This window comes from Mangifera indica, chromosome 19 (assembly GCF_011075055.1).
Source record: "Mangifera indica cultivar Alphonso chromosome 19, CATAS_Mindica_2.1, whole genome shotgun sequence".
Classification (NCBI taxonomy): Eukaryota; Viridiplantae; Streptophyta; class Magnoliopsida; order Sapindales; family Anacardiaceae; genus Mangifera; species Mangifera indica.
In genome coordinates this window covers 10,022,950-10,033,788 of record NC_058155.1, presented here as the reverse complement: position 1 = coordinate 10,033,788, position 10,839 = coordinate 10,022,950, and the positions used below count along the sequence as shown (strand labels likewise).

General features: G+C 30.8%; 1 protein-coding gene across 1 annotated transcript; it reads left to right on the top strand.

The window, feature by feature from the left end:
- Window positions 1–3,377: 3,377 nt before the first annotated feature.
- Window positions 3,378–6,716, top strand: LOC123202911 (phosphoglycerate mutase-like protein 1). Its single transcript, XM_044619059.1, has 8 exons — window positions 3,378–3,437; window positions 3,525–3,632; window positions 3,725–3,804; window positions 4,325–4,499; window positions 4,955–5,029; window positions 5,106–5,194; window positions 6,267–6,392; window positions 6,665–6,716. The coding sequence occupies exons 1-8, from the start codon at window positions 3,378–3,380 to the stop codon at window positions 6,714–6,716; spliced, it is 765 nt and encodes a 254-aa protein (XP_044474994.1).
- The last annotated feature ends 4,123 nt before the right edge of the window (window positions 6,717–10,839 follow it).

Below are 10,839 nucleotides of genomic sequence, written 5' to 3'. Positions count from 1 at the left end.
AAATTCTCATCCTTTAATTTTGAAAACCTCATTTACCCATCTATGAATAATTAAATCAATTAGTTTTAAAAGTAAAATTTTCATTTACCTATAATATTAAAAATAAATTAAAATTTTATCTGTTTGTCTCTCATAAACTTTAAAACCTAACAATTTTCTCTTTAGACCAACTTTAAAAAACAACATTTTTTTCCCTTGGAGTTTAGTTTTCAATTTTTAACACTATCACCGACAACCTCTCCCTTTCAATACTTCCTCTTCTTTCGACAGTATCTCTCTTGACATCTCTTCCTCCTCCAACCGACTATTTAAGCTAGAAAGATAAAGAGTTTCGTCTTTTCAAAAGAAGACGGGAGATCTCATCTTTATCTGAGAAGACAAGATCCCTCGTCTTCATTGAGAAAGATGAAGAGCTTCATCTTCCTGAAGAAGCTCTTCGTGTTTATGGTTTGAATAATCAGTTAGAGGAGGAGAGATGTTGAGAGAGACATAGTGAAAATAAGAGGAAGCATCATGAAGGAAAGATTGTTGGAATTGTCGTTGGAAATTGAAAACTAAACCTTAGAGAGGGAAAATATTATTTTTCAAAACCTGGATAGACGAAAAATAATTAGTTTTAAGATTTAAAAGAGAAAAAAAAGATAAAATTATAAGAGATTAGAGTTTCGTTAATTTTAATCGTCTATGAATAGATAAATAAAATTTTCAAAGTTAAAAAGTAAAAATTTGAAAACGTAGTATATTTTAAGTGGAAAAATGAACTGATTACTTAGACCAGATTGATTTTTAAATTAAATAAATAATAAATAATGATTTTATATTAAATGTTTAATATATTATAACAAAAAAGGGAAACCATTTTTCATATGGGTAAAAGCCTGTTTTGTTGGGTGTGATAATAAAAGTATAGCTTTTTATATTCCCTCCCTTGTGCTAGCCACACAATTTTGTTAATTCATTTTCATTAAACAATTAATATTTTAAACACGAAAGTCAAATTACATTAAAAGAAAAGCCTACTAACAAGAGAGAAAGCCTGCGCCTTTTTTTAAGTGTGGCATTAACGGATGACTTTCTGTGTTCTCTTAAATCCCTTCCCATGCATTGTTGTATCGCTTTTTTTTTTTTTTTTTTTCTCATTCTCTTGCATATTCGAACTTTTTTGACTATCTTGCACCGTAAGAGGAAAAACCTTTTGCATGTTTTGACTCTTCCGGCTAATAATACTGCATCTTCCGACAATGCCGACAAGAATTTTACTGTTTCAATTCTCATTTTCTTCAACTAATGCTGACAACGATCTCAATCTTTTGATTCTTGTCTTCTTCAACTAAATCAAGTTTCAGCTCTTTTACGGTGGTTTCAATCGATACCGAATGTTAATCTACATTTTGGTTAGCTTTAGTATTCAAAAATGGGGTAATCAAAAATTCAATTAGATTATTAATCGATTTTTGTGTAAAATTGATTTGGTTTCAGTTTAAAATTCTTTTTAAACCAAAAATTTGGTTCAGTCTACAAATCCTTTAAATAGGGTTAGATTCGAATCGAGTCAGTTCGAATCCGACACAAGCCGGCCTTAGCTGAGCTCGGTTGAGCTCAAACTACTCGTTAGATTTTCAAATTAAAATTTTTGATACAAAACGATATCGTTTTATCCAATATATATTAAAACGATGTCGTTTTGATAACGAAAAATGAACCAAATCAAATTCGAGCCCAAAATGAGTCGGCCTTAGCCGAACTCGAGCCAGCTATATATGAACCGAGCTCGACTCGACTTGAATCCAACCCTACCTTTAAACCAATTCAATTACCGATTTTAAACACCCTTATCAACAACAGTAGTACCATATTCAGTTTTCACCGCAGATCATGTGAGGCTCTTAGCCACTGTTAAGAATGATAGAATTTTACTGTACAGTGTATGCTCTCAACTTAAAAAAATAAAATCAATGTAACTAATTTTTTGAACTGCAAAAACTTGAACCATCCTAATTATTGACCAAGAATTTGCTTAATGAGCTGTAGTCTCTTAATAGTAAGCAATAAACCTACCAAAATTGAGAGATTATAATTAGCTTTCTTTACGGGTTGTTTGCTTTTTTCCTTCGTGTCAATTCCTTTATTCTCTGAGGGAGAGTTGGATCCTGAGTGATAGGAAAGGATTTAGAGATTATAACTGCGGGGGCTTCCACTTCAGCTTCCAAGATCTTTGAGCAATCGGAGACAGGATCCATGGACATCAACTCAACAAAATGATCTTTAAGAACCTAATAGATCACCCAAAAAAGTAACAGATCCATATCAACTAATTATGCACACAAGAAATGGAAAGCACTAAAATTCAGCTTATTATTGCTATGTCCTTAGAGCTGCATAAGCTTGAATCCTGAAGTCACAAGAACAAACCCCAAGTGTCTCTGATGATTGCAAGTAGTCTCCAATAAATGTGCCTACCAACCAAGGAAAAAAGACTCTTCGATGAAATGAAAGACTGCATGTTTTAACTCCTGAGTTTAATTAAACAGAAAGAGACCAATCAGTACAAATGATCATATTCCAGCAATGCAAACAGAAATTGGTAACAGCATCCAACTTGCTTGAAATTTGTTTGTAATTACACAACATTTTCTTAGTTAATTCCATTAAATTTTGAATTCGCACGAATATATTAATTAAGAAGAAAACTATAGAATACAATTAGATTGATTGATGATCTACGTGTGTAATTGCATTGAATTGATAATCATATAATTCGTTGACAATTCTCTCTATTTTGTTCAAGTTCAATTGGAAGTCAAAACTCATAAGGAGTGTCATACAAGTAGTTTTAATCAAAAGGAAATTTCTTTCATTTCCATTCAAACTGGAGACGTTGTGATTTAACCACGTAGAATAAAAATTTCTTGCATGAAGGAAAATTACACGCGGTTTCAAAGCCATGTTCTCAGGATTTCGGTCCTTATGAAACGTTAGATGCATAAAATAATCAAAATGACAACATTAAATAGTGCCAGTAGGAATCAAAGTAAACCCATCGTCAGATTGAAGGCTGGAACGAGTTACTATATATATGCACAGGATTTCTTCAACCCTTCATAATTGTGTTGTAAGCCAATTTTTGAAAATTCAGTTGTCTTCTTGTTTCCTGCTAATTGCCACCACCTGTTTCTGCTCCTTTTGACGCCCTATACTTAAGAGTTAGTTTGAGTTATATCTTTTCTTAAAATTATAGTTTCCGATCTTATAGAAGATTTTTGTAAAGATTGTTTTTGTTTTTACTGCAAGACAGAGGAACCCTTTTCTTCAGATTGTCATATGGTCCAGCTAAAAACTTTAAGTAATTATAATTTTTGTTCCATGGATTTGCAGAAATGGTTACAGCTACAGCTCAGTTTCTGTTCTCCCAACACTACTGCAAAATTCTTCATCTGGTTTGTACTAGATATACTTCTATGTCCTTGTTTGTTTTAATCACTTCCCTTAATTGCAATTCATTGCTGAAGAAATATACATGCCAGGTGAGGCATGGACAAGCGATGCACAATGTAGAAGCAGAGAAGAGTCTGGAGGCATTATTGTCTCCTAAACTATTTGATGCTGAGCTCTCTGATCTTGGTAGGGAGCAGGTAATCTCATAATCAATCGCCATACATGATCTCTTTTATCCTCGTATAGTTATAATTATTTCACTAAGATTGCTTGGATGAGTTCATAATAGGTGGCTAAACTGCACAAGCGTATTATAGCAAGTGGACTGTTAAAAAAGATCGATTTAGTTATCATTTCTCCTCAGTTAAGGTATGGTCATCTTGATTTGTTGTATGAATGTTGACTATCACGTAAGATTTAATTTATATGAATTGAATAAATCATGCAATTCTAATTCTACAAGATTCACGCATAAATTATAAAATACTAAATTAAAAACTTTAAGATTATATTAATATTTGAAATGATATGTATTCAGAATTCACTATAAAGCTCTTAAAATTACTTGCATAAGAGCAAATAATTTTTCTTTCTTGAAACCTCACTGAGAGATAGTTTTCAATGGATAAAACTATAAAGTACTGGTTTCGGAGATAAAACTTAATCAATATATAATAAATTATTATATCAGATCCAATAATATTGTCTATCCACATCATAATTAATATTTAAGTATAATATGTTTATCTTTATTAATCATTTGACCCATTTATAAATTATTCAATTGCTGGTTTTATTAAACAAAATCATAATTGATACCCACGTTAGTAAATTTTCTAACTTACCAAGCCATGGATTGATTAACAACTGCCATGCATGTGTGTTTTAGGGCAATGCAAACAGCAGTTGGAGTTTTTGGTTGTGAAGACCACATGAATGTATATGGGTTAGATAAATGTAAACCTCCAGTTATGGTGGCAAACAATCTTCTGAATGCAAAGCCAGCTCTCAATTGCTGCAGTTGCCCTGCATTCTTAGCATTTGAGAAGTGTCGAGACCGTATGGTGCGTTTGTTAACATTATTATGTGGTATGATTTTTTTTTTTTTTGGGATACAAGATCAGGTTCAAAAACAAAAAAGACACAGAAAAAATACACATTAATCTAAGTCAAAAGCTTCAATGCTTTTTGCTAAAAGAATCACTTGTAATCCCATTGGTGAATTCTGATAGAATGTCAACTCATTAGACGAATCTAAAGCAAATTTAGACATTCAATCAACAATTTTATTTGCTTTCCAAAACACATACACAAGCCTAACTTGCTAATTCTCATAAGAAATATTATTGATGTTGTTGAGAAGTTTAGCAAGAAGACTTTTACTCTGATATGTAGAATATACCAAATGGATTGCCACTTTTGAGACGGATTTAATTTAAACATTATTTTGTGGTATGATTTTTATTTTAGACAAATTCATACAGGATTTTTCTTCTGATGCATTCCTAATTTACTTTAGGGCCTTCGTCCATCTGATAAGAGGAGAAGCGTTAGCGAATATCAATCTATTTTTCCCTCTATGGATTTTTCATTGGTAAGTCTATAGGAGGAGGCATTAAAACAGTTCTTAAATATACTTATATCCTTAATTTGTATTCATTATTGTGCAGATGGAAAGTGACGAAGATGGATTGTGGAACCCTGATACTAGAGAGTCTTATAAGGAGATTTTTTATCGGATGGTGGAATTTGTGGAATGGTAAATATAATCCTTTTATCCTTGTAATATAATTTCGAATGTTGCCTCTAGAGATGTCAATGGGCCGGGTCGGGCCGGCTCTGGCTCGGCCCATCGGGCTAATGGGCCGTGTCGGGTCTAATGTCCAAACAGTAACGGGCCTTCGGGCTGGGCCGGCCCATATAATAACGGGTCTTAATCGGGCTAAGCCAGGCTTTAATAGGGTCGGGCCTGGTTGGGCTTTAATCGGGCCGGCCCGGCCCATTTAATCAATTTTTTTTAAAAAAATTTAATTGACATTTTTTAACATAAATTTTTTTCAATTATTAAAACCGATAACAGTATCCCGAATATTTTATTTATAACCTCTCACTTGTGACGGAGGAATACCGTAGTTATATGATGAAAAATATTATAAATTAATAACATAGTACAAATAAATTAATTTACATACGGTATAAATTATAAAACATAAATAAAATATATCTATTATATAATATTTATCTACTCATCTTTTATATTTAAATCTTTGAATTCTTCAAAAATAAATAATTATTATTTACGAATTTATATATTTTTCAAAAGAGAGTTAATGAAATTAAAAATATAATAAAATAATTAAAATTGAGTGATTAAAAGATTTATAAATAAAAGTGAAAATAAAAAGAAATAGAATAGATTTATTTAAAAAAAGTTTTTTTTTTTTAAATTATGCAGCTTTTGCCTGGCAGAAGCATAAATCTGCTTCTGCCGCAAGGCAGCCTCTGTTGCCGTTTGCTTCTGCCGCAGGGCAGCAGAAGCCTTTGCTTATGCTGCCCAGGAAAAAAAATATATATATATATATATATATATATATATATATATATATATATATATATATATATATACAGTATTGGGCCGGGCCGGGCAGCCCATGGCCTAATATTAAGGCCCGGCCCAGCACTCTACAGTGTCAGGCCGGGTTTTATCGTGCTTAGGCCTTTTTTCGTGCTTCGGGCCGAGCCTCTATTTAGCTCGGCCAATTGATGTGTCTAGTTGCCTCTAACATTTACTTATCTTCTGGCATTGGAACAAATTAAAAAACAAATTGCAGGCTGTGGACACGACCAGAAAAAGAGATTGTAATTGTGAGCCATGGTGTAATCTCGCAGTTCTTACTTTATGCTTTGGAAAACGACGATCCTCCTCCATCAAATGAAACTTTATTATCAACCAAACGGTGAGCATTGTCTTACTCGTACCCAATTTTTAATACCTAATTAAATAACAAGAAAATAGACCATATGCGCATCTTTTAAAGTTGTAACGTCATTTCAACGGTAATTTTGACCAATCAAAAGTGCTTTTTAGCTTTGGCAATTGTGAACTTCGTTCGGTGGTCATCGTCAACAAAAGGTGACAACATTAATTCTGCAAAACCATCACAGCCATTTGTTCTCTATTCATCATAATGCAAATTAATGCATAATTTTCTTTTATTTACAATTGCAGCATGATGGACTCAGAGACAGATTCCTCAGCAACGTCTACCCTCTGCGGATAAATTCGATTCCTACTGCCTCAGTGGCTGCTTTGCATATTTACAACTTTAATTTTCAAGGTTCTGTAACCATGCTTATTCTCATTGTTTCATTTATTTATTAATTTATTTATTAAAATAATGATTCTGTATCATCAATAAATGTAACTAATAGCCATTATATCTATATCCAAATACCTTATTAATTTTTATTTTAATAAAAATTTTCAGCTTTCCAAATAAGAGATAAGATAAATATTTATTACCAATATATTCAATATTTGGTTGGTTAATTAGAATCGGTCTCCAGATGAAAGATAATGAAATTCTGAGCTAAAAGTTGAACTGCATCTTCTCGATTGTATTCGTAATATTAAAAATGATTTTGAAAATTCTAAGAAGAAAACATTAAGATCTAACATGCCTCGACTCATTTTTTCTTTTTTTCTTTTTTCTAAGTCAATGCTGAATAGGTCAAATAAAAAAATGCAGGAGCAAAGAAATTACTTTATTAGCTCACTAATTCGTCAAGGAAAGTACATGATTGTTTCATGTAAATGAAATGTAAAACGAGAAGAGTCGACCATTGATTTGGTAAGACAGGTCGCTTGCTGTTTCCAAGATTTTATTTGCAATAAAACTGTGCTACCCATTTTAAGTATATTAATGGTTACAAATTTAGATATGTTATCGTATTATTAGATTTGAATTAAGAATAAAGTAACATCAAATCATATGATAAGATATACAAGTGTATACGTATAATATTGCTTTTAGGCCAAAGGACTTATTCCCACCTAATTTTTTATGTATTCTCAAAATTACACTTATAGAATTTGAAAAACTCAAAGTCTCACCCATGAGCGAACTGCTATTAAAATTTTTTATCAGAGATAGAAATAAAATCATTATTTTACTAATAATATTAAAAATTATATAAAATTTATTATTTTTTCTCCCTAAGTTATATAAACTAATAACTTCACTCTTATTTAAAGTTTTTTAACTTTAAAAAGTCACAATTCTCCCCTCAAATATAAGGTTTTTTTCTTCATCCCTCTAACCACCATCTCTGGTGTCTAGGGCTGGATTCGAGCCGAGCCGAGCTCGGCTCGCTTTATTTAGGGGCGGCTCGAGTTCGGCTCGAGCTGAACTCGGCTCGGCTCAAGTTCGGCTCGTTTTTGGCTCGGCTCGTTTTTCATATCAAAACGACATCGTTTTGTGTATATATATGGATCAAAACGACATCGTTTTGTATAAAAAAATTTTAAAAAAATATGCCCTGCCAAGCCGAGCCAGCTCGAGCTCGAGCCGAGCAGAGCCCGGCTCGTTTCGGGCTTGAACCGAGCCGAGCCGAACCCGAACTCAAGCTGGCTCGGCTCGAATCCAGCCCTACTGGTGTCGATGATCTCCCCTCTCCAAATTTTTTAATGAAATATGAAGATATTTAAGGAGGAAAGGTTGTCGATGTCAGAGATAATAGTTGGAGAAGAGAAAAAAAAAACTTTAGGTTTAGGAGAAAAAATACGATTTTTCAAAGTTAAAAAACTTTAGATAAATATAGAATTGTTAGTTTTTAAAATTTATAGGAGAAAATATAATAAATTTTATATTTTTTTAATATTATTAGTAAAATAATGATTTTATCCTTATGTCTAACAGAAAATTTTAACTACAATTGACTCATGAGTATAACTTTAAGAACATATCAAAACTTGGGTGGGAAATAGTCCTTTGGCCTTGCTTTTATTTGTAATTTATATTTTCTCTAAACATTTACAACCGGATTGAATATTTTTTTATATACAAATGAAATATACAGAAGATTTATTCTTATGTGGGTAAATAATTTTTAATTACAATAAAAAATTAGAAAAACTAATAAAATATTAAATTTTTTAGATAAAAAACATGAATTCGAACATTTGTTCCTGTTATACGCATAACATTGACTTTATTATACCTAAAAGGAAAGAACATTTACATGAACATTTTTTCCATAGTTTTCGTATAAGCCACGGAACTAATTTTGTCAAAAAATTGAACTTATGCAAGTAAAAAATTATAAAAGTTTCTTCAGTCTTGAGTTGAATTATAAAAAAAAGAGAAAATGAATTACGTATGCTTTTGTTTTCACTGTTTGATAACATAAATAACAATTTTTTATCTAAAATTTAGGAGTGTTAATTGAAAATATGGTCAGAGATAAAACAAGAACTTAAATTTTATATATATATGCACGCACGCAGAGTCCAACTTTCACTCTCACTATATTCACATCGTCAGTGGGGAGGTGGAGAAATTTGTGGTGAAGCCTGTGATGGCGGTAATGATAATGATGGCAACAATAGTGGTGGTGAGACATGGTCAAAGTTAGTTATGGTGGTAATGCTGATGACAATGGTGAACAATGTCGGCGTTGTTATCTGGCCGACAAGCTTTGGGTGAAAGAAGGGGCAAGGGTAGATATGAATTCAATTCGGATGGAATTTAAATTTTTTTAATTTAGAGTTGGTTTAAATTTAATTTGAGTTCATCACATTAATATTAAGAGTAGTTTAAATAAAAATAATTTGATTTAAATTTAATTTAGATTTGTAGTTTAAATCTATAATTCAAATTTATAAATTAAATTTAAGGGTCAAATTTATGATTTATTAAAAGAATGACGTCGTTTAACAATTACTTAATATAATTTGAATCGACTCATAAATTAAGTTTGAACTAAATTGAATCATCTATTTAGTTTACTAAATTTTTTTAATTTAAATTCAGTTTAATTTTAAAATAAATTAAATATCTTAATTCGAATTTAATTCAAATTCGAACTAAATTAATTTCAAATGAATCAAATTAAATCAGTTTTTAAATATAAGTTAAATCAGTGTGAATCCATCGCTAAAATAGAGAAACGTGTTAAAGTTGTTGATTTAGTGTCAGTCACTTGTGAGATTTCCATGACCAGTGGTGTGTATGAGAAAGAGAGAGACATTTTTTAAGTGGGTTTTCTTTTATTTTCTACGATAATTTTACTCTTTTTACTAATATTTTCTTTTATGGAGTTTGATTTTAAACAGAAAAATACTATTTATATCTTTAAGGTGGACAGGGGTTTATAATCCAAACCTTAAGGCGGAAAAGATTAGTTGAATCTAAAATCTCTATTTCGTTATATTTTCACTTGATTTTATATTTTGTGCATTTTCAAATAAATCATTCTAATAAAAGGCCAAAGGACTATTTTCTAACTAATATTATATCTGTGACAGGTAAAAAATTATTATTTTTTTAATAATATTAAAATAATTAAAATTATATATTATTTTTCTCATTTGGTTTGAAGAATTAATAATTTTTTTTTTCATGATTAGGTTTTGAAAATTTTATTTTTTTTTTCTAGAATATTAAATCTAAAATCCAACCACTTCTTTTGGCGGACAACAATCTTACGGCGGACAAAGACATCCTCTTTCAGAGGTTGATAAAAATCGTTCAACAAAATTCAAAGCCTTTAACCACCGACAATCATTGGTGGCTAGAGGTGTGAATAAAAAGTATTGGGATTTGGAGGGAGGGGGTAGGTTTTTTTTAAATTAAAATCTGTTAATGAAATGTTAATTTTTAAAATTAAAAAAAAAAAGATAAAATTATATTTTTTTAATATTATTATTAAATAATAAATTTATTTTTATATATTTAAAAAAATTAAAAAATATTTAATATTTAAAATTTTTATTTATTATAAATATTTTTTAAAATTAAATTAAAACTTATTGAAAATACCTCGTTGAAATCGTTCTCTCATTGTCAAGGAAAAATCCTTCCAGCTTAAAAGAAAAGATTGACTACGTACTAGCAGTAACTAGCGTGATAATTACAATCTGAGATTACTTTGACCCGATCATATTCTGCAACGTCAATTCACGTTTTTCTGCTGAGATGTAGAACCCCACAATCCACGCTTGGTAAGTCGTAATATTGAAAATCAACACGACAAAACATGCTTCACGACAAATATAAAGCAAAACTGATGAAATATTTATTATAAAGATACTGTAATTATAAAACAACAAAAGGTAAATTTCAGGCAATTCATTAACCGGGTGGGTGATCATGCGGTCGGTTTGGCCTGCTACATGAGGTATAA